Below are 22,790 nucleotides of genomic sequence, written 5' to 3' on the forward strand. Positions count from 1 at the left end.
CAGGACGCGCAGGGCCCTGGGTCTTGGTGGGTGACCAGGGGACCCCGGGGGGTGGTGTCCAAACCCCAGCCATTCAAAGCTTCACCAGACCACCTCCCACTGTCCTTTCCAGGGTAACAAAGGCGCCCGGCACTGTCACCCCACGGCCCCACGGCCCAGCTCCTGGAGCGCCTTCTGGAATGTCTCCCACCTGTGCAGGAGGGGGCGGGCACCGATGCCCCTCCTGGAACGTTGGCTACAAACAGGACCGACCTCGCGTCCACAACCTGGGGGACCGGCCCCCGAGGAGCTCCGTGCGGCGCTGTGAGTGACGGAGGCCACCCCGGCTGCCCGGCCCACGGCTCCCCGTGGCCAAAACATCCCGGCCCGTCCATCGGCAGTGGCCAGCCTGGGGCAGGGTCCCTCCGGGCGGGGGGGAGGGAGAGGAGGAGGGGGGTGGGCACGGGCCCGCCCTGGGCGGGGAGGAGACAGGGGCACCCACCGGGAGGGGAGGAGGAAGCTCAGCGGGCACTTCCCCGGGGAGGAAGCGGCCCGGATTTCCCCCAGGTGTGGCTGGAGGTATAAAGGGCGCCGGGAGCCGGGAGGCTCCAGGACCGCAGCCGGTGCACCTGCCTCTTGCAGCCCAGCGCCGCCGCCGCCGCCACCATGGTGAGCCGCCGCGTCTCCCCACGCCCCCACCTGGGCGGGGCCACCTGGCCCTGAAGGGCTGGCAGCTTCCCGCCCCCACTCGGAGGACGTTGGGATGGGGTCCAGGAAGCCCCCCAAGGCTGGGGACAGGAGGCAGCCGGGCCCCAGGAGCTCTGGTGCTCTGGGGAGCTCGGGCTGCAGGGCTAGCCCCAACTTGGGAGAGAGGGCTGTACCCCGTCTTTCCACAGGAAATAGGGCAAGCCGGGGCGGGGGGCGGTGAGTGCCCCCTTCCCTGGGCGCCCCCTGACCTGACTCCCCAATGCCTACCCGCCAGCTCCTCCCTGGCCTCTTGCTTCTGTTCTGGACGCCTGCCAGCCTGGCCCGCCACGGCCCCCAGCTCTGGGGGGGCCCCCACGCCCACGGGACCCCACGCTGCTACTCGGCCGAGGAGCTGCCTCTGGGCCAGCCCCCGCCGCATCTGCTGGCTCGAGCCGCCAAGTGGGAGCAGGCTTTGCCCGTAGCCCTGGTGTCCAGCCTGGAGGCGGGGGGCCGCAGGAGGCGGCACGACGGCCCCCCCGCTGGGACCCAGTGCCCGGTGCTGCGTCCTGAGGACGTGCTGGAAGCCGGCATCCACCAGCGTTCCATCTCCCCCTGGAGATACCGGTGAGGGCCGGGGGGGAGGGGGGGGCGCCCTGCGTGCTGGGGTCCCCGCTCCGTGCTGCTGGGCCATCCCCGCCCCCCTCTGAGCCTCAGCGTCTCCACCTGTTAGATGGGACGGTCACCCCCAGGCCGGGCGGGTGGGGCCCCATCAGCGGGGCGCCTCCTTGCCGCTGTGGTGGGCAAGAGTCCGTCCCGGCTCGGTGGCCAGGGACGCCCGGGAGAATGCCGAGGTCCGCGCCTGAGCCCCTGCAGGGGTGGGCGGGTGGGGGGCGCTGGGCCGGGGAGGGGGGGAGGGGAGGGGGCTCGCTCACCAGGCCCCGCCCCGTCTGTCCCCGCAGCGTGGACACGGACGAGAGCCGCTACCCGCAGAAGCTGGCCTTCGCCCAGTGCCTGTGCAGGGGCTGCGTCAGCGCCAGGACGGGCCGCGAGACGTCGGCGCTCAACTCGGTGCCGCTGCTGCAGAGCCTGTTGGTGCTGCGCCGCCAGCCCTGCTCGCGGGAGGCCACGGGGCTGCCCACGCCCGGGGCCTTCTCCTTCCACGCGGAGTTCATCCGCGTGCCCGTCGGATGCACCTGTGTCCTGCCCAGGTCGGCTCGGTGAGCCCCGGCCTCGGCCGGCCTCGCCTGCGCCCCCCCCACCCCGCGCTGGACAGTCGGGGGGCTCTCCCGGGAGGGCCCCCCTATTTATGGGTATTTATTGCTTATTTATTTGCCCCACGGGGTCCCCGGGCAGGTACCGAGGCTCCGGGCCTCGGGGTTGAGGAACGACGGCGGACGCCACGCCCCGAACGGTTGTGTCCCCCCGTGCCTGGAGGGTGACTCTGCTGCTCGGGCCCATCTCGAGACTCGGTTTACCCTTTCTGCAAAAACACTTGGGCTGGAAGGACTCTTTGTCTTCTTCTAGAACTTTCTTAAACAACACGAACGGTGTTCTGATGACGCCTCCGTCTCGGTGTTCCCCCCGGGGCTCCCCTCACACCCTCCCTGGACTCACGCTGCTCCCGGCCCCCCAAGCTTCCCCTCCCCAGCCCCCCCAGAGGAAGAGGTACCCCTGTATCTCCGAAACAACTATTTTAAGTGTCAACGCGTCGTTAAATTGACAAACGTCCCCCAGAGGGCAGAGGGCGGTGGTTGAAGGCACCCCGCCCCCCCTCACCCCTGCCTGGCCCTCGGCACCCGGCTGGTCCCGCGGGGGCAGCCGCCGGCCCTAGATTCTCGTGTCCTCCCAGGAAGGTCCCAAGGTTGTCCACTTGGGAGATGTGCTTTGACACGGGTGTGCCCTGCTGGCCCTAGCAGGGCCTTGGCACCTGAGGGGCTCCCATTCTGGCCGTCTTGTGGCCAGGCCCTCCTCCACCAAGGGGACTCCCCCTCTGCCCCACAGACAGCGTCTGAGGGAACTCCTGGGGGAGTCCGCTCAGGGGGACACATCTCCGGTGTCTGAACGTCCCCTCCAGCCCCACCAGAGATCCTAGGCGGATCTCGCTGCCTGGACGGCCCTGGGGCTTCGGCCCCCCGGCAGGGACCCGGCAGAGCCCAGCAGCCCTGAGGCCAGCCACCCCAGCCTCCTGCAGAGCGTCCTGGCTCACAGCGTGACTACGCAGGTCATGGCCGGGGGCGCTCGGTGTGTGGCCTCAGCAGGTGTGGAAAGGGGTCCCAGGCAGCTCTGGCTCGGCTACACCCCCCTCAGAGCCTCAGTTTCCCCAGCCTAAGGGGTGACTGCCGTAGGGGCTGCAGGGCTCTTTTCAGAAGCTCCCTGATGGACCACTTTCACCCCCGATCAAGGTCCGCTGTGTTCAAACAAGCCCGCGGGAGGTGTTCGGGGTGATCTTTGTGTGGGGTCTGAAGGACACTCTGCCCGTGGGTGGCCACACCGCTTGTCGGCTGGTGAGGGAGTGAAGGCCCCGGGGAGGGGGGAGGGGGGAGGGGCTTCCAAACTGAGGGTCCAGGAGGCCCAGAGGCCACCTGAGCAGGGACCAGTCTTGCAGTAGAGGGAACAGCCTGTGTCTGGGGGGCAAGGGGCATCCCTGTGGCTGGAGTGGCAGGAGGGGGCGGGGGGGGCGGCATCCGTCCTGGGCTGTGGGTTCAGTGAGGACAGGCGGGGGTGGGGGAGGCAGGGGGGCGGGAAGCGCCCATCCTGGATTTATTTATGCAGAAGGCAGAGCTGGGATTGGGTGTGGTGTGCACACGGGGAGTCAGGGAGCCTGCTCTCCATGGTTTAGTTTGGGAGCCACGCGGGGGACCGCCGGAGACGCCCGTCACACGACCTCGTCGACCACCGGGACCGGGTTCTCCTGAGGGCCGCCAGAAACGCCTGCGGATGCCGCGGCCTCCTCCTCGCTGGACTTCTTTCGGGCCTCGGCCGGGGGCCGGGGCGGGGGGTTGCTGGGCGGCTGCTTGATGGTGCCCCCGACCTGCGGCCGCTCCTTGGGCTTGGGCTCGATGGGGGTCCACTGCTCTCCGTGGAAGGCTGCCTGCAGGATGCAAAGAGGCCGGGTCACAGATGGGCTGCCCTGGCCCCCCGGAGGCCAGCTCTGCCCCGCCCCCGGGAACTGGGCAGGACCCACATGTGAACCCACTAAGTCCAGAGTGACAGCCAGGACCCCGGACTCCAGCTGCTTCGTTATGGGGCGGGGGACCCTGAAAGCGGGGCAGGGCGAGTGGAGACCACTCCTAGGCACAGGCTCCCAGCCGGGGCTGGCCCCAACCAAGGCTGGGGCAGGGCAGGAGGCAGGCCTTTGTATCACACAATGTCTGGCAGGCCGGGCGTCTGCGAGGAGTGAGGGGCCCAGGAGGGCAGCCGAGGGGGGCGGGGGGGGCGGGCCCTTTCTGCCCTGGAGCCTCCCCAGGGGCACCAGCCACGGTGAAGACCCCAGACTCTGGCTGAATGCAGACTCCTGGGCCCCGGGGCCCTACGGCAGACTGGGACGGCCTGGGAATGTATGCTTTCCATCTGTACCCCACAATCCTTGATGGATAATAAACTGTGGCTTCACATCACTCATGAAGCAGAAGAATAAATGTCCCACCTCCGGACTTAAAACTAGCACATCCCCCCTGAAAAGTAAACCACACTGCCGATACGAGAGAGTGCAGGCAAATGTGGTTTGCGGGGGGGGGGGGGGGGGGAGGGGGGGGGGGCGGGGGGGGCAGGGAAAATGCACAAACCAGAAAGCGGACACAGGTGAACCTCTGCTCGTCCGCCCAGGGAAGGATTTCACAAAGTTAACAGACCCTTAAGGGGGGCCGGGGGAGCATTCAGCGTCAGACGCTCCCTCCCAAAGCCTCCACGATTAAAACATACATAAGATTCCCCCAAATTAGTAAGGAACAGACGAAAGAGCCATGGGAAAATGGGCAAGTGACACGAACAGGCCCATTCCGAGAGGAAGGATGGTCAGACAGGAGTCGAAAGCGGCCGCGGCCCGGCGCACCGGCGGTCAGGCGGGGTGGGCGTGTCCTGCGGGTGACCTCTGACCCAGCAGTTCCGCCGCTGCGGGTCCTTGAGGGGCCGGCCGCGTGTGGAGGGTCCGGGGCTGGATGCGGGCGACGCCACGACCGCAGTGGCGAGAGCGGCCGGCCGGCAGGAAGGGCTCTCTAGCGGGAGCACGGGGCGGGCGGGAACGGCCCACAAAACGGTCAGAGCCCAGACGTCACGCCGCCCCGTCCCAAAGAACACGTGCGAACACCAGCGTAGTCATCCAGCAGAGAGATCGGGAGCACCCACCCCGGAGCCTGTGCGGGAGGACCGTCCACGGCCGCCCGCCGCCCTTCTACAAAGACAGCCTGACCCCGGGGCCTTCGCACGCGTCCCAACCAGGCAAACCCGACGGGGCAGCTCTGGAAAATGTCCGCGTGGCATCGGCACCCCTAACGAGCTGCGAGGAAGCGCTCCTGACGGCGCCCCAAGTCGGAGCAAGGATGTTTTGGACGAGAGAAGAGTGACGATGATGCCAATCCGGTTGGGCCCTGGCTGGCCGTGTGACCCGGGCCAGCCACGTCACCTCTCTGAGTTTCTACTTCCTTATCTGTAAAGCGGGGCCCTCGCCACCCACCTCGCAGGGCCGAGGTGTAGACAAAGGAACCAGCACGCTTTATACGTGCCATACGTGGCGACTACGGGCGTCAGGACCCCGCCCCGGCACAAGCAAGGACACGGGCTCGGCCTTGGCTCTGCCTGCACAGCTGGCTTTGGGGACGGGGGTGGCACGTGCCAGGGGGCGAACCACAGGGGATGTCACTCACCAGCAGATAGATGCTGCTCGCGATGGCCAGGCAGGCTGTCCCCAGGATGGTGGCAAGCAGGAAGCCGGCAGGTACCGAGAGCCTGGGGAGGGGTGGCGGGGAGGTGAGAGGGGGTCTGCGGCCCCAGGCCTTGGCCTCAGGACGGGGCCAACTGTAGGTGTGCGGGCCCCGGGACCCTGCACGGAGGACACACCCAGTCCTGCCCAAGGCTGGGTCCCGTAACCTGCTCTCTGCTTCCGCTTGTACCTTAGCAACTCTTGGGGTGCTGGCGCTTGGCCCCCGCCACCATGCCGGAAGGAAGCCGTGTAACAGCGGGGGCCTGTGTTTGCAGCCTCCCCGGCCGTTAAGCCCCAGACACTGGCGCGGGGCCGCGAGCGGGGCCGCCCGGGAGAGCCGGTCGGCTCGGACCCTATTCTTGATTCAAGCTACGGAGGGTGGAATAAGTCCTTACGCAGCATGAGGTGACACACACAGGTGTGGGGAGCCTCTGGCAGGACCCAGGGCCCGGGCTTTGGTCTGGAAAAGTCTCTGACTCGGTGGAAGCCAGGTGGGTGTGGGAGCTTGCTCACCCCAGGTGCAGGACGGCCCGGATGTAGTAGTTCCTGGAGAGAGGTCCCAACACCTTCACCACTTTGGTCAGGTACTTCTGTCCGCTGGGCACACGGGGAGAGAAGACAGACCGTGTCCTGCTCAGCAGCCCCCACCCATCCCACCCCAGCGTACCCCAGCTCCTCCCCCCCAGGGACCGAGGGGCCGCGGAAGCCGGGCGCGCTCCGGCCTGCCTGCCCAGGAGGAGCGGCCTCCCCTGGTGGGTCGGGCCCGGCCCCCAGAGCAGGGCGGCACACTCACCATCTCTCCATGGTGGACCCCTTCCTCCTCTTCCCGCGGGGGTACTCCAGCAGGCAGATGAAGACACCCGCTACGCTGACGTGCCGTTAAGGAACAGCCGAGCTCAGCCCGGGGGCCAGAGTGAGCCCCCTGTGCCGACGAGAAAACAGAGAGGTGCAGCTGCTGCCTGGAGGTCACACAGCTGGGAAACAGCCGGGCAGGGTTTGGACAGGCCTGGCCACTCTGCTGCCCGTCCTGAGCCCTCGGTCCCCTGGCGCCTGCCTCGGCTGGCCGGTCACAGCCGGGCAGACCCCGGGCTGGCCAAGGGGGACAGCTGATAGAAAGGGGGACACAGAGGGGGTCCCCGGGATCCCCGAGGCCTCAGTGCCGGCCCTCGGGGCTGCTGGCACCTGCCAGCCCTCACCAGGCTTCGGGCCTCGGGCAAGTTGCCTCCCCGCCCTGAGCCTTGGCCTCGCGAGAACCGCGCATGAGCCGGATCCTGCCGACCCCGCCGCCGCTGAGGGGCTGAGGGCCCCAGGGCTGCGGCAGCATTCTGCCAACCGAGAAGTGCTGTGCCCCCCGGGGGCGGCACCGTCCCCACCCCGAGCCCGGCAGCACCGCCCCGGCCGTGTCCCGGCATCTGCGGAGGAGGCAGGATACATGGAGTACGCGCCGAACCACCAACTGGTGAACTGGCCGGCAGTGGCCACGATGCCCCCCGTGACAAGGACTGTGGGCAGAGGAGAGGCAGGTCAGCGGGGCTGGCGGCTGCAGGGGCTCCGGCCGCCTCTCCCTGTGGCCCCTCCCTCGGCGAGGCCACTGGTCCGTCACCCGTGCTCTGCTCCGCGACAACACGTCTGCCTGTGAAGGGGACACAGGCGGGCGCAGACCCCTAGAAGCAACATGTGAGCGGGGGCAGGGGCGACGGAGCAGCGGGAGCCGGTGGGTGGGGTCCGGACCATACCAGTCCCCGGGGCTCTGCCACCCCCTTGCCACCTCCAGCGTCCGCTCCTGTGGACAGCCGTGCCCGGCTGCTCTCCACCTCGATTCCAGCTGCGGGACCCGGGCACCCTGCCCCCACCCCCCGCAGCCGAATCCGTCAGTCTTCCTGTTTGCGGTCCTGCTTCCCGCCGGCTGCTCTGGGAGGCATGACCCGGATCTTTTCTCCCCCGGAATTACTTTTTGGCACCTTTTCTATTGTGATAACATACACAGAACATGAAAGGTTCCATTTCAGCCATTTCAAAGTACACGGCTCGATGGGGCGCCTGGGTGGCTCCGTGGGTTAAGTGTCCGACTTCGGCCGAGATCTCGATCTCGCAGTTTGTGAGTTCGAGCCCCGTGTCGGGCTCTGTGTTGACGGCTCAGAGCCCGCCGGCTGCTCCGGATTCGGTCTCCCTTTCTCTCTGCCCCTCCCCCGCTCACACGCTGTCTCCCTCAAAAATATATATTTTTTTAATTTTTTTAACGTTTATTTATTTTTGAGACAGAGACAGAGCATGAACGGGGGAGGGGCAGAGAGAGAGGGAGACACAGAATCGGAAGCAGGCTCCGGGCTCCGAGCCATCAGCCCAGAGACCGACGCGGGGCTCGAACCCACGGACCGCGAGATCGTGACCTGAGCCAAAGTCGGACGCCCAACCGACTGAAAAATATTTTAAATACTAAAATAAAACAAAGTACACGGCTCGGTGGCCTAAGTCCACGCACCCTATCGTGCCCACCTGCAGAACTCCAGCAGCTTGCCGAGGGACGAGTCCGACGCAGGACAGTGTGCGGGCATAATCCTGGCGACTTTACGGGCGCTCCCCACGTGCCCCCCTCCACCCCAGAAGCCCCCCGTGCCCCGTCCAGTCAGGGCCGGCCTCTGCGTCCGGCTCCTTCCGTTCAACAGCTTGTCAAGGCCGTTCAGGTGGCTTCCTGCCGTAGCTATCGACCACGACGGATTTCTCCACTCTCCCGCCTTTGGGACATTTTGCTTGCTTCCAGGTTTGTCCCGTTATGAATGAGCTGACACAGCGTTTGATAGTTTTCAATCGTTTGTAAGAGTTTTAACAGTTTCCACCAGTTCAAGCCGACAGCAAACCGACCGTCCTGGACTTGCCGCGGCCGATTCGAAGTTCCTCTTTCTCTCTAACAAGCCCCGTGTCACGTTTCCCGCCCCCAGCTATCTTGCTCAAACTTTAAATTTTACAATTTCTCTTCCTGGGTCACGTGTGGATTCCAGCTTACCCTCAGCCCCACCCACAGACCTCCCGTGGTGATAAATGATAAATCATTCACCCTTCCAACCGGCCACAGCCTGGTCAGCGTTCTGGGCTCAGCGACACCCCCCGCCCTGCTGACGGGCATCCCTCGGGGGGTCCCCCGGGAGTCAGGCTTTCTCTGGGCACCTCGGATTTTATTCCACCGCCTTCTGGCAGTGATTCTCGATGATGAGTGTGTACTCGGCCTGACTCGGCCTGTACGTTTCTCCTCTGGTAAATGACAAGATTTTCTTGAATGGTCTGTATTTTCATTACAGCGTGTCCAAGAAGGGATCTGTTTTCCGCTATTCTGCGTTCTGCTTTCTCCTTCGATCTGAGACTCTCTGTTTCTGCAAAACGCTCACCCGTTACCCTTGGGTATTGCCTCCCTGTGTCCTTCCTTCGGAGCATGACTGTCTTACCTGGGGACCTGCCGCCACCCACGGGGCGGGTCCCCCCCATCCACCAGACCCCTCCCCCCAACCTGCTTCCCATGGGGGTCCCCTGCCCCGCCCACCCTGCCCACAGGGCAGGTCTCCCCGCACCACTGCGCACGGCTGGCCTCTATTTAATAACCCATCTGTGTCTCTGGGCTGCGAGCGCGAGGGTCCCCCAGCCCCGTCTTACGGGCCCCTAACCCTCTCGTCTTTAGATAGCGTTCAATTCATCCACTGACCTGTAGCGACTTTATTTCTTGACATTCTGCATTAGCTCACTTTCTACACTGCCCTGTTTTTGCTGTGTAATTCTCTATTCCTTTCCCTCCTTGAACAGTTGTGCCCGCAGTCGTGGGCGTAAACACGCGCTCACATTCGCGTGTCTTCCAGAAGCCACCGCAGCCCCAGCCCCTGGAGGTGTGTGTGCTGCCTCTCCCCAGGCCGGGGCTTCCTCCCACGGCGGGCGTGTGCGGGCTGCTGGCGGGGCCTGCCTTCCTGCAGCGGTCGGGGACAGACGTCCTTGCAGGGAAGTTACACACTGGCCTCTGCTGGGGGCCTCCGGGTCTCTCTAGTCCTGGATCCGGTTCATCGGAATGTCCCGGTCCAGCACAGGGTAGGGGGGACGCAGCCCTTCCCACACACAGCGCGGGCCTGGGGTTCCGGGGTTTTGCCTCGTTGGTGACTTGTTCCAGCCCTGGCTGCAGGTGGCAAGCGTCCTCGGAGGGGACCACTTCCTACTCCGTCCCTTGTGCAGGTGGGCCTCCCCAGCCGGGTCCAGTCACGTAGCCCAGAATCGTCCGTGTCCACGCAGAGGCCCTGAAACCCCACCGAGTGAGAGTCGAAGCCCCTGACGGTGTCGCTGTTCTCCGGGCCCCCCCTCCTTCGGCCCCCGGACACCACCTTGAAACCTCACTCTGCTTTTCCAGCGCAGATTTCCTACTCCTGTGCTGAGCTTTGCCACACATTAACCACGTGTGCTTGCCCGGCAGCGTGCGGGGTGGGGGCTGGAACAGGGCACTCAGCACACTTGTCTTGGGTGCCTCGTCCCCCCTCCCGAGCTGCAGTTTCGCTGCCTGCCATCAGCAAGAGGGGAGCAAAGACACGGGTGACCCACCAGGACGGCAGGGCTGCTCCGTCACCCACCAAGGCTGACAGGGCCCTAGTAAGTACAGGACGCACCGGAACCAGGGAAGGTGAGGCCTCGGCTCTCGGGGGCCTTACGGTCTTGTCGGGGGAACAGAAATACACATCGGAACTGGAACAGGGAACGTGACGGAAGGCCTGGGGCTACTTTACGTCCGGTGCTCCCCAAAGACTCCTCCAGGCTCGTGGCAATTTGAGCCGAGAAATGAATGGAAAAGCCAGCCGCCCACAGATGCTTCAGACAGAAGATGCCTCTTCAGCAAGGCACTTGGATCCGCTCAGGAGATCCGGGAACAGAAAGGAAGCAGGTGCCCTCGGAGCTCCGGAGCAGGGAGGGAGCTCGCGGGGCAGGGAAGGGGGCGGCCAGAAGTGGCTTCCGTTGTGTGTACCCGAAAGGTACCGAGGGCTTTGAGCAGCAGGTGACACGGTCTGGTCAGATGGGGCTTTCCACAATAGAAAAACCTGTGGGGTGTGCCTCCTGGTGGGTCTCGCCAGGCCCGAGGGGCCCCAGGGGGCTGAAGTTTATGCCGAGAAGAGAAGTCAACAAAGGGGGAGCCGGGGGACGGGAGTGCCCTGGGGGACCTTCTGACACACCGTCTTGTTTGATGACGAAGAAGGCTGAGCCCGGGCCTCGACCTCACAGTCGGCACAGTGGACGTGAACAGCGTGGGCCCATGGCCCCCGTGGGCAGGTGTTAGCTAAGGCCAGGCCAGGCCAGCCTGCACGCAGTGGGCCTTCAGGGAATGGGGCCCCAGGGCCTAGAACCCTCTACTTCCTGGGAGGGTGGGAGTTGCAGGAAGCGGGTGAGGGTGGTCTGCAGTGGTCTATCTAGGGCGTCCTGCCCCACTGCCTGGGGACAGGGAGAAGCACCATCTAACTGAGCCACTCTGGAGGCCAAAAGCAGGGGTGACCTGCGTGGACGGGGAACAGACTGCTAGGCCCCGGGCCCCCATGTGCTCCTACAGTGTGGGGCTGGGGAGTCTACCTCCAACCCTTCCCTCCGCGGCCGGTCCCAGCTGAATGGTAGTGGGCTGAGACCCTCCTTGCGAGCACGTTCCCCCCCTGGGCACAGGCCCTTCCTGGGAGTGGCAGGTGCCAGGTGGGAGGGGCCAGGCAGGGCCAGAGCATCTGGGCCCACTCTTGCCTCAGACTCCGTCTGGGACTCAGCTTTACCCCACCCAGTCCTGAGAAGTTCCTGCTTTCGGTACAGGGCTGGGGTGCAGACCCCACCGCTCCTTAACCAGAGCTCTTGAGTACAGGGCCCGGCAGGGTGACTGGGGGCCCTGACCCCTTCCCCGGTCTCTCTGGGAGTTGAGCTGAAAGGGGGTCACTCTGGGGGTTTCCAGCCACCTTATGAAATCCCAGATGCCCTTCTGTGCACCTGGGGGCTGGGCCCCAGATGGAGAGCGGCTGCCACCCAGGACGCGAAGAGAGGGAGGCCCTCGCCATCGCTGGGCCAAAGCCCCCATCCAGGGCAGCGGCGGGGGGAGGGGGGTTTGGCGGACACCGACGTCCACATGCCGGGTTTTCCCAACCCTTGGGGGACAGTGACTCCCCGGAAACTACCAAGGACGAAAGGCCTCTTCCCCTGGCTGCAACTTCCTCTTTCAGTGTAGAGGTCCAGACGCGGATGGGGGGACTGAAGAGGGTACGGCTCGGGGGGGTGGGCAGGGGGCGGGGGTCTCCGAACCCCCTCCGCAGGCAGAAGTCTCTGACTGCCTGCACCCTACCCCCACCCCTGGCCCGCCCCGCCCCGCCCCGCCGCTGCACGTACCCCACCCCCTTCCCTGCTTCAGTCCCCACTCTCGGAGCCCCCGCGGGGCCGGCCCGCAGCCCGAGGTCCCGGCGCACACTCACTCAGGCCGGACGCCAGCGCCTGCTCGTTGGCCCACATGGCCCACTCGATCTGCCCCATAGCGGCGGAGGCGACGACAGCTCGGCGGACTCCGCGGCAACACTGCGGCCCGCGCTCCCGCCGCCCGCCCCTCCCGAGGGCCGGCCCCGCCCCCGCCCCCGCCCCCGGCGGCAGACCCCACCCCCGGCGGCTCCAGGCCCCGCCCCTCAGGGCAGAAGGGAGCCCCGTTGGGGCGGGACTCTTCCCCGCCCCCGGCCTCAGGCCCCGCCCCCCCAGGCAGGTGGGAGCTTCGCTCCGGCCCGCCGGCCTCCCACCGCTCGCCCCGACAGCGACAGCCCAGACCGGAGCAAAGGCGGGCCCTGCCTGTCCCGGGCCTTCCCCCTGGGGGGTTGTCCCCTGCAGGCCCAGCCAGCCCGCCTTCGGGCCCAGGCCTCCCGGCTCACTTCCTCCTTCCAGCTCCTTCCGGGCGCGCGCGGGCGGGGGAGGCCACCACTTTAACCGGCCAGCTCCATGTCCGAGCATCACGTGGGCTGCTTATGACCAGGGCGATGCCTGGCAGGCTGGGCCAGGGGGAGCAGGCTGTGAGGTGGGTGTACCTGCGGACGAAGGCAGAGGCACCCCAGAATGCTCCGCCTCTCCTTGGAGCTTCCAGACCAAGGATCACGCAGGTGGCAACAGGGGCCTCTCCGGGAGGTGTGGGCAGGCTGCGTTCCTAGAAGGGTTTAAAGGCCCAGAACCTTCACCACGCCCACACAATGGATGCCCCACGAGGGAGCAAGGCCTTCTTGGACGCCAGTACCTGCTCTAGGGACGGTGGCAGGCCCAGCCCCCACTTCCTCATCTGGCCCAGGCACCCCTCTGCTCACAGCGCTGACTGGAGGACAGAAGCCAAGCTTCCGAGAAAATCCAGATTGCAAGAGCCTGCCCCTTTGTCATCCCCTCCACACTGCCCCTTGAGGGTGACTTCAGCAGTGGCGGCCCCGGCCCCAGCCCCGGTCCCTGGTGGGAGAGGGGCAGGGGTTCTCCCAGGGGCCCACCCCCTCCCAGAAGCCTGCCTGCACCACACGGACATTTTGGAAGTGGGGAAGGGTGGCATTCCTATGGTTTCATGATCCAGAAACTCCTGGGCTGAGGGGAATCATGTCCCTAACCAGCACTGCGGCCAAAAAACCCACTTCCCGCCTTCTTTTGTGGACAGGAACTTGAAGCAAGACCCGAACCACACCCCCACGCCTGTCAGGGCTTTAAGGATTGTGTCAGCCACCGAAAATGGGCCACAGTCGTGGCCACGTGCATGGCCAGCAGGTGACAGAGGGCAGCTTCTTCAGGTGCAAGCTGGCTCCAAGCTCTGCCCATTCTGCCCACACCCTCCAGCCTCTCAGAGCAGGGACCCCAGAGCACTGGTGGAGGAATCGAGAAGGCCCCAGTCAGGAGCACTGTCTTTCTTCCCAGCAGCCCACAGGGCTCCGGGCGTCGCGCTCCCACCTCCCGCAGGAGACACACCGGTGTCTTTTTTTTTATTTTTTTATTTTTAAAGTAAACTCTCCAGATGCCAACATGGGCTTGAACTCACCACCCTGTGATCAAGACTCCCAGGCTCCACCACTGAGCTCGCCAGGCGCCCCCAGTGGTCATTTTACACAGAAATGTTCCATTCACACCTCGTGGCCTGCGTCTGGCAGAGGAGCCGTAGGCGGCTCTCAGGCTTCAAATCCTCCGGAGGGTCCCTGAGGTCTGCAGAGGCGTCCTGTCCTCCGGCTCTGAAGAGGGACGCCACCTCCCCGTCATATCCGGCACGGCTGCCATCTGGGGCGGTGGCAGCGGCCCCAGAGGGCGAGGCCAGGGAGCCCCGTGCCATCCAGCCCGGCACCCGCTGGGGGGCGTGCCCCCGACTGCCCGTGTGGCGCCAACGGTCACTCCAAGTGTCCCAGTGTGGCCACAGCAAGTGGCCTGGCCTGGAGCCCGGCGGCTACCCCTCGAGCCCCCATTGAGCACAGACTCGCGGCCGCCACACCCAGCACCCCTGTCCCGGCGAAGCGGCCCTTGTCCCAGCGGTGGCTGGGGCTCGTCTTGGGGAAGGTGGTCAAGCAGCTGGCTTCGGCAGGCCGTCGGGGCCCAGGAGGTGGGCGTGAGGGTCGTCCAGCGTTTGAGGCCCGGGGCCCACCTGTCGGGTCGTGCCAACGGGAGAAGCAGGGAAGTGCAGGTCAGAAACTAACAGAGGCTAACAACCCGCGTGGGCCACTACAGGCACCCGGTCACTGGGCCTCCGTCACCCAGACCTAGGGTGGATAGCACGTGCAAGGTGGAAGGTGGAGGCCGTGGCCTCGGTGCTCAGGTCGCGGGACTCAGACTCGGGCAGATCCGAGCAGAACGCTGGCTCGGGCACTCTGAGTTGTGCCCACGTGGCGAGCCCCAAGGGTCCCCAGCACTCGTGAGTCTCCCTAAGTCTCCCCACTCAGCACTGGGGACGCCGGCGGTCCCAGCGTGTTCCCAAGTGCTCCCCTCGCTTGGCGGCAGGGGTGGGAGGGTCCCCAAACATCCACTTTGAGAGTAAGTGAGTGGACGGGACAAACCACACTGTACCAAACGCTCTGAAAACAGAAAGGTGGTGTCACTGTTACCACCAGCAAGCCGGCTTCCTGCCGGGGACAGACCGGGGCCGGGGAGCCCCTTCACCTGCCGGCAGGCTGGCCGTGAGCCCTCAGTGGGCCGGGCCGCTGGGCCTCACCTGCGTGGCGATGATGTACTTGACGCCGCCGGGGGTGGGATCCACATCCAGCGCGGCCCTCAGCTCGTCTGAGAGTGAGGCAGGCCTCACGGGCAGCCCCTTGAGAAACCTGGGGAGAGACGGGCCGCATGTCCTGAGCTCCTGACGGAAGGTGTGGAGACAGCAGACTCAACACAGGAAGAGCAGCAGTGGCTGCTGGGGGCGGGGGTGGCACTGCCGGAGGGGAGGGGCAGGTCTCCTCTGGGGACGTGCACGGGCTCGGGAACCCAATGAAGTGCGTAAAGCCACCGGTTGTGCCCTTCGAGGCTGCTGACGCGGTGAGTAACGCGTGACGCGTAGTTGACCTCACACACGCAGACACGCAGCCGGGCGCGCGTGCGCGAGAACCTGGCCGCGGTGGCCAGGAAGGGGGGACGAAGCTTAAGAGGGAAACACCCCGGTGCAAGTGTGAGTCCGTGGCCGTGTTCCCAGAACAGCAAAAGCCTGCAAACCACCCACGGGGTGACGAGGGCAGTGAGTTCAGAGCCTCCCACGAGGACACCAGCCACCTTGGGGATCGTCCTTGGTCGTGCGTTCTGTCCATCTGGCAAGGAAGTCAGTCTTCCAGCCCCACCCCACCAGAAGTCATCAGTGTTGCCCCAATTACAGTGACAGAGAAACAACCCCGCGTATTCCCCGCAGCCCTAGCAGGGCGATCTCCCTGCACGGGGAACAGGGACCGGTGGGAGAAACGCAAAGGCCCCGTGGCCACCTCGAGGCTGGGGCCCTGCCCCACGGGAGCCATCACGCTGCGCACCCGTGCACGCGGCCCCAGGGCTGTGACCTGTGTGAGAAGCGCCTGCGGTCACAGGGAGGTGCCCTCGGTCCCTGTAGGGATCGACGCTTGCCACGGGACACCCGTTCAGCACCACGGCCTCAGGTGCCACTGTCCCCAACCTCAGCAGGAGACCCTGCTCCTCCCCCGACGGCCTCCCAAACGCGGGGGCCCCCAACTCACTTGTCTCCGTTGGACTCGGGGGGAAAGCAGTGCCTCACGGCAGCCACGAACTCGGGCACGGTGTCGTCCAGGGTAAAGACCACAGCGTTGGGGCCCGCGTCAAACGTGTACGCCACCTGGAACCCGCGTGGTCAGCGTGAGTGTCCGCGGAGAGGCCGGCCCGGCTCACACCTGTCACCCGCCACGGACACCCGTGGCCGCCCGCCAACTCAGGACCAGCCGGGGGGGGGGGGCGGCGCGGGCTGCGGCCCCTCGGCAGCCACGCACCCGGCGCAGCGGTCACGAAGGCAAGCGCCCGCGGGCAGCGGCGTCAAGCGGGCGCCGGGAAGCCTGGTGGCGGGCAGGCCTGTGCTGGGCCATGGCCTCGGGAACCCGCCGCAGGACTTCCGCCCCCAGCCGCCCCCCCGCTAGCCTTGGTCTGCCCGTGGTGGGCGTTGAAGCAGTGCACGAGGCGGACGATGCGTCTGGAGATGTCGCTGAGGTAGGAGATGGGCGGGAAGGTGTCCAGGCAGGTGGCGTGGAACTGGTTGCTGTCCTTCATGGTCAGCCGGCCGAAACCCTGGAAGTCCCGCTCCCGGACACAGTGGGTCATCTCCACCATGCGCCCCGGCACCACCGCCTCGGCCCGGAACTGCGAGGCACGGGAGATTTCGCTGAGCGGAGCACAGCGGCCCGGCCCCAAGGGACGCAGGACGCGCCCCGGGCGGCCGCCCGCCCCCACCCACCCCAGCCTCACCCTCAGCAGGGGGCTGGTCTCCACGCTGGTCTGCATGCCCGCCGTGCTGCCCATCAGCTTGCGCTCCGCGCTCACCTGCACCGAAACAGACGGCCTGGACCCCAGCCTGCGGCCCCCAGCCCGGAACACGCGTCCCATCCCGTCCCGTCCCACCACCCACCCCCCCCCCCCCCGCGGGCTCGTGTGGGAAGCGGGACAGTGGCGCCCCCGACCGCAGAGGTCGCCCGCCCGGGCGGAGACGGCGCGGTCCTGGGAGCGGCAGCCCGGCAGCTGCAGGGAGCCACGGGAGCCACGGGACGCTTCCACCTCCCGAGGCAGCCGCCCCTCCCAGCCTCCCTCACCACAAGTATGAGGACTCGGAGTTCGGGCCAGTGTGACTCGGGGGCCACCTGCCGGGCGACGCTGTCCTTCCCGTCGGCCCGCTCCCCCATCTGCCACTCCACGAAGCCGCCGTACAGGCTCCGACAGGCGCTGCCCGAGCCCCGGCGGGCCACTTCCGAGAGGTCGCTGTCAACCCCGTAGACCCGGGCCAGGGCGTAGGCTGCAGGCACAGGGTACGGGACACAGGGTGCTCAGATGGGCAGGCCAGGGGTGGGGGGGAGCCTTTGAAAACCACGGGGAGCAGAGACCGAGGCAGAGGGACCCGGAGAGCGGCGTCAGTGAGACAGCTGGCAGGGCCGGAGTGGGGCTGGGTCTGGCCGGGGGGGGGGGGGGGGGAGCCCAACGGCAGGACACAGAGCTGGGGGCAAGCTCTCTGCCCCCCCGGCCCCGGGCGCCCTCCCGGCCCCGCTAGGCACCGAGGGCGGCTCAAGCAGAGCACACGAGCTGGCTGGGCAAGTAAGCGTCACCCCCGGTGTTCCTTCTAGGTCGGACATCGTGAGCCCACCGCCCGCCGCTGCGGTGCCCAGCTTGGCGCGGGTGGGGAGGGCGTCCCAGAGAGTGAGCCGGCGCGGGGGAAGCAGGGCAGGGGTTTGGACGAAAGGAGGCAGACGGGTTCCCAGTGGGACTGTGGGAGCACCTGGGGCCAGCTGCCTCTCTTGGGATTGTGTCGGGTAAGCGGAGACACTGGCCTTCTCTTAGGCTTGAGCCCCTTTGGGATGGGTTTCTGTCACGTACAACCTGGAAGGGCCTGTACACAGAGCCCTAGGAGGCTGCATCGTTCGGACGTGTGGCGGGGACTCCCCGTAAGCTGCGAGAATACGACAGCATTTGCGGCATGCACAGCGCAGCACCCTACAGGCCCTCGGTCTCCCCACGGGCACCCACCTAGGCAGGCATAACCAGCCGCGGAGGAGGCCAGGCCCGCGGCCGTGGGGAAGTTGTTCACCGATGCGATGTGAACCTTGTAGCTGAGGCTGAGGGGCGGCGGGTCCTCGTCGCCGGTGCTCCTCCGCTTCCGGGCCAGGCGGCGGACTGAAGGCGGAGGGGACACGGCCACTGGGCAGGTGGCCCGGACCTGCTCCTGGCATCTCACCCGCCGTGGGTCAGGAAGAGGGAGCGGCACAGCCGAAAGCCGGCCTCTGCCCCCAGCTTCTCCTGCAGACGCCCTTCTCGGGGAGGGAAGGTCCCGGCCCCCGCCCCGGCCCCGGCCGTGCTCACAGGCAGCCCCCTCCCCCAGGGGGCCTGCAAAGCCAGCAGCACCCTCTGTGCACTCAGACCCTACAGACAGAAGAAGGGGCAGAGGGGAAGGAAGGGCTCGGCCCAGTGTTGCACACGTCCCCCGCGGGATCCCACTCACTCTCCCTGAGGCAGGCCTGGAGGCGTGGCTGCCCCACATCTTCCTCCCGGCCATTCAGCCAAATCCGGTCCTCGGTGAAATCCTTGCTGATGGCGGCCGTGGTGGTGGTTTTTAACTGGGAGAGAAAACACAGGGGCCACCGCAGGGACGGGTGAGGGGTCAGCGCGCCTTTCCACTGGGGATGGCCCTTCGGGGTCTCCCGCTCAGGAGCAGGGACGGCCTTGCCGGAGAACTGGGCCGTTGAGGCCAAGGCAGGCCGGGCGGGCAGTGAGGAGGCCCCAAGGCAGGTGGCAGGCCTGGCACCAGGCCCGGACTCCGGAGGAGAGCTGGGAGCAGGGGCCTGTGCGCAAAGAGCAGTCCTAACAGGGGGCCGGGGAACTGTTCACCGGCTGGGAATTTATTGCTACAGTTGTTAAACAAAAGTTCAACCAAAGCGTGGTGAATATTTACGTTGCGTTCAGTGCCCATTCGTACTAACCTGGTCTTGGTGCAAGGTGACGCTCAGAGAGGAGTTGATGGGCAGGACCAGGTCCTCATCGCGCTTCCCCCCTGGAACAGACAACCCAAGGCCGGCCCGGTCCATTGCCCAGCCCTGCAAACCATCACGCTGCCCTCGCTCCTCCCCACCAGTGCTCCCCAGTTACCCTCGCTGCCAGCCCGCTCTCTCCCCTCCGCCCAGAGCCTGCTGCCTCGCTGCACAGTGTTAAGTCCTTTTCCTCCTGTGCCCTCGCCTTCAGGAAGTCCTCCCGGATTTCTCCCCACTTCACCAGGCTCCCAGTCCCAGAGCAGAGCTGGAGGCCGGTCCATCCCCTGTTTCATTGCTTGTTTTATCTTCCGCCCCTCGGAGCGGCCTTCCAGGCCCCGAGCACTCTGGGTAAGGCTCTCGCCTCCCAAACAAGGGGAGCCCTGGTTCCAGTCTCCGCTGTTGCTCCCCGGAGACACTCAGACCGGCCCCCTCCCCCCGCCCCGGCTCGGCAAAGGGAGCGTCCCACGCGTGGACGGTGGCAGGGCTCTCTGCCAAGCGCCCGCGTCGCGCTGCACTTGTGTGGGGCCTCGGGACAGCGGACGGTTACCGGCGGTGCTAACGACAAGCCCTGGCAGGGGCTCCCGGAGCGCCCAGAAAGGGACCCACTTCAATTCACCCAACGGACTTGACGAAGGCGCGAGAGCCGTTGCAAGGAGAGGGGCGGCCTTTCCAGCAAATGCCGCCGGAACACCTGCACATCCACAGCCCAAAGCGCGGACCCAAGTTTCACACCTTGTACGAGAAAGCAAGTCAAGGCGGAGACTTGAACCTCAAATGAAAACCTGTAAAACCTTCAGAAGATCTTCAGGTTGGAGGGCCAAGTAGGTGAGTCTCAGACTTGACCCCAAACGCGTGAGCTTCACCCCGATTTTGAACGCTACGGCTCTTTGAAAGACCCCGTTAGACGGCCGAAAGATAAGCCACAGATGGCGGAAAACATCGCGAACAGCCGACGAAGGATTAGGACGCAGAGGACACAGCAAACTCCCAAAACTCGACGGTAAAAAAAGTACACAATCCAATTAGGACACGGACATAAGACGCGGGCAGGTGTTTCACCCAAGAGGACGCACAGGTTACAAACAGCACGGGAAACGGTGTCCGGTGTCACTGGCCGGTCGAAAATCATGGAGCAAACCCGCGGTCACAGGTCACCCACCGATCAGAATGGCCGAAGTAAAAGCCAGTGACGACACCAGCGGCCAGAAAGCTGCGTCGCCCACGCGTCGCTGGTGGGAACAGAAAGTGGCAGCCGCACGTCAAGTTCAACAGTTTCCTTACACAACTGAAACACGACTACTCTACGGCCCAGCAGTGACACTCCTGGACACTCATCCCCAAAGAATGAAAACCTGTGTTCACGCGGCTACCTGCACGCGAACTTCAGAGCAGCTGTCTCCACGATACGCTGGGACAGCGACCTTTCAAAGGGTGTCTGGCTAAGCAGAGTGTGGGTGTCCCCGCCGGGGAACAGGACTCCGCGCTAAGGGAGCAAGTAACGACCCAAGCCAGCGCCCCGGTGATTCTCCAACTCACGGCGAGTGACGAGAGCCACTCCCAAGGCTCCACACGAAAGGAACCCGTGGACTGAGCAGTCTTGAGAACACGACGGACTTGGAGAGCAGGCTCCAGGTGGCCGGGTTCCAGGACAGTGGGAGCCAAGCCCCAGGGGTGGGTGTCCCGGTGGACACTGTCGCCCGCCCCCACGGTGGTAAAACTCCCCCTGTGGACCCTGTTCCTCGTCCCTCCACCTGGGGGGGGATGTCCCCAGCGGACCCTGTCCCCCATCCTGCCCCCCGGGGGAGTGGACGTCCCCACTGCCTTGGACCCTGTCTCCCGTCCTGCTCCGGGGGGTGGACGTCCCTCGTGGACCCTGTCCCCTGTCCCTTCACCTGGAGGTGGACCTCCCGCGTGGACCTGTCCCCCGTCCGGCCCCCTGGGGAGGGGACATCCCCCGTGGACCCTGCCCCCCCGTCCAGCCCCGGGGGACGGATGTCCCCTGTGGACCCTGTCCCCATCCTGTCCCCCGGGGATGAACCACCCACCCCCCCGTGGACCCTGGCCCCCCGCCCGAGGGGGGGCGACCCGGGGGCCCCCGGCCCCCAGGCGCCCCCCCCCCCGGGGGGTGTGAACCCCCCCACATGGGCCCTGTCCCTCGTCCCTTCTTCACGCGGGGGTGGACGTCCCTCGTGGACCCTGTCCCCCATCCCAGAGTGGACGTCTCCCGTGGATCCTGTGCCCCGTCCCTCCATCCAGGGGTGGACCTCCCGCGTGGACCCTGTCCCCCGTCCGGGCCCCGTAGACCGTGTCCCGCGCCCCGGCCAGGCACTCACAGTACTTGATGACCGCGATGTTGACCGGCGCGGTGCAGGTCACGACCACCAGCGGCTTCTCCTCGGAGGCCATGGCCCAGAAACACTGCGAGCTGAGCCTGCAGCCTGCCCTGCCGGCACCTCACCTGCCCCGCGATTCGCCTGCAGAGAAGCTGTCCTCGCTCCGTCCAATCAGCGGTGGGCCCGGCCACCGCTCCACTTCTCAGCCAATGAGCGGGATCGGACGATGGCCTGCTGACTCTGGGTCCGCCCCCGTGGGCTGGCGGACACGCACCTCCTTTGCGCAGGCGCAAGGATCAACCCAGACGCGGCGCACTCAGACGCCGAGTCTACTTAGGCGCTGGGACTGCGCAGGCGCAGGGGTCTGCGCAGGCGCGTGGCGTCGGACTTCCCTAGAGCGGGCTTGGACTCCAGCTGAACCCGGAAAGTTCCCGCGGGCGGACGCGGTAGGGGACCGCACCCTGAGGGACTGTCCGCCCAGGCTGGGCTCAGGGGGCCCAGGGGCTCAGGCGCCTCAGTAGCTCCAGACGAAAGACGGGGTGACGGCGTCAGGGGTGCCGCCGGGGCTGAAGGGCAAGTCCCCCGCGCCCCGGGACAAGTCCTCCCACGCCCTGCTCCCAGGACAGATCCTCCCCGCCCAGGGTCCCCAGCGCCACGGGACAGGTCCTCCCCACGCCTCGTCCCCCGAGATCTGGCGTCCCCATGGGACGCACCCCCCACCTCCGGTACTCGCCAGAGCCCCTGGGCTGGGGGGCGCTAAGGGATGAATTGCTCCAGAGCTAGGCTCCTTCAAACCTCTCCTTTTTCTGAGCTGTCCTTTTTTCACAGTGAAGGCGGATTGTCAGATCTCTGCACAGGGACTTTTCTATTGTAAAATATTCATAACGTAACACTTACCGTTGTAACCATTCCCAGTTGTGCGGTCCTGTAGCATTAAATACATTCCCGCTTTACAGCCATCACCACCATACAACAGCAGAACTTTTTTATCCTAAACTGAAAGTCCAGCCGTTAAACACTAACTCCCAGTTTCCCTCTTCCCTTTCTAAATGTTTAGTTAAAAAAAATTTTTTTTAATGTTTTATTTATCTTTGAGAGAGAGAGTGCGAGTCGGTTGGGGCAGAGAGAGAGGGAGGCACAGAATCTGAAGCAGGCTCCAGACTCCGAGCTGTCAGCACAGAGCCGGACGCGGGGCTCGGACTCACGGATCGTGAGATCATGACCTGAGCTGAAGTGAGAAGCTTAACGGACTGAGCCACCCAGGCGCCCCCAATAAATGTCCATTTTTACCTTTAAAATGGCCCATTCTTCAGTCGAGTTTGAGTACGTGTTGTGAACTGTCCCACCCCCGGCCAGCCACCCGGCTCTCTTCCCAGAAGGGTTAGTGTGACCCAGTGCTTGAGTGTCTGTCCGGGAACAGTTTCTGTGTGACGATACGCAGGGACCTTTTTCCACTTAGATGCTTCAGGGAGATCATTCCACTTCCGAACAAAAGTGCTCCCTGGCTCTGCTGTCCACATGTGTCTTAATCTTTCCAGCCCGCCCCATGTTGGTGCACAATTAGGTTGTTACCAATTTTTTTTTTTTTATATAGTATAAGCTGTTTTTTGTGTGTTAGTATTCGTGTAGGAGGAATTTCAGGAATTGTAATCACCTGGCCAAGTAGAGCGTGTCAGGTATAGGTAGCTGTTGGCA

The 22,790-nt window shown here is 65.5% G+C and overlaps 3 protein-coding genes across 6 annotated transcripts; 1 reads left to right on the forward strand and 2 right to left on the reverse strand.

Moving 5' to 3' along the window:
• Positions 1-497: 497 nt before the first annotated feature.
• On the forward strand, positions 498-2,225 carry IL17C (interleukin 17C). The gene is made up of 3 exons (XM_040443315.1): positions 498-648; positions 962-1,290; positions 1,626-2,225. The coding sequence occupies exons 1-3, from the start codon at positions 646-648 to the stop codon at positions 1,885-1,887; spliced, it is 594 nt and encodes a 197-aa protein (XP_040299249.1). The 5' UTR covers positions 498-645; the 3' UTR covers positions 1,888-2,225.
• A 1,165-nt stretch (positions 2,226-3,390) lies between these two features.
• CYBA (cytochrome b-245 alpha chain) lies at positions 3,391-12,172 on the reverse strand. Its single transcript, XM_040443317.1, has 6 exons — positions 12,040-12,172; positions 7,017-7,086; positions 6,378-6,452; positions 6,098-6,181; positions 5,529-5,610; positions 3,391-3,757 (listed from the first exon to the last, which is right to left on the reverse strand). Exons 1-6 carry the CDS (start codon positions 12,095-12,097, stop codon positions 3,542-3,544), a joined length of 585 nt encoding a protein of 194 aa, XP_040299251.1. The 5' UTR covers positions 12,098-12,172; the 3' UTR covers positions 3,391-3,541.
• Positions 12,173-13,583: 1,411 nt separating this feature from the next.
• MVD (mevalonate diphosphate decarboxylase) lies at positions 13,584-22,483 on the reverse strand. 4 transcript variants are annotated; one of them, XM_040443312.1, is made up of 11 exons: positions 22,386-22,483; positions 21,993-22,091; positions 18,715-18,785; positions 18,237-18,351; positions 17,765-17,911; positions 16,840-17,039; positions 16,499-16,573; positions 16,175-16,393; positions 15,763-15,878; positions 14,766-14,874; positions 13,585-14,201 (listed from the first exon to the last, which is right to left on the reverse strand). In XM_040443312.1, the coding sequence occupies exons 2-11, from the start codon at positions 22,036-22,038 to the stop codon at positions 14,121-14,123; spliced, it is 1,179 nt and encodes a 392-aa protein (XP_040299246.1). In that variant the 5' UTR covers positions 22,039-22,091; positions 22,386-22,483; the 3' UTR covers positions 13,585-14,120. The 4 variants fall into 4 exon arrangements, with proteins under 4 accessions (XP_040299247.1, XP_040299246.1, XP_040299244.1 ...); XM_040443310.1 differs by lacking the exons at positions 21,993-22,091; positions 22,386-22,483 and adding an exon at positions 18,881-19,511; XM_040443311.1 differs by lacking the exons at positions 21,993-22,091; positions 22,386-22,483 and adding an exon at positions 21,096-21,200 and having other exon boundaries at positions 13,586-14,201.
• Between the last annotated feature and the right edge of the window lie 307 nt (positions 22,484-22,790).

This window comes from Herpailurus yagouaroundi, unplaced genomic scaffold, assembly GCF_014898765.1.
Source record: "Herpailurus yagouaroundi ecotype Mexico unplaced genomic scaffold, PumYag 190, whole genome shotgun sequence".
NCBI classification, from domain to species: Eukaryota; Metazoa; Chordata; class Mammalia; order Carnivora; family Felidae; genus Herpailurus; species Herpailurus yagouaroundi.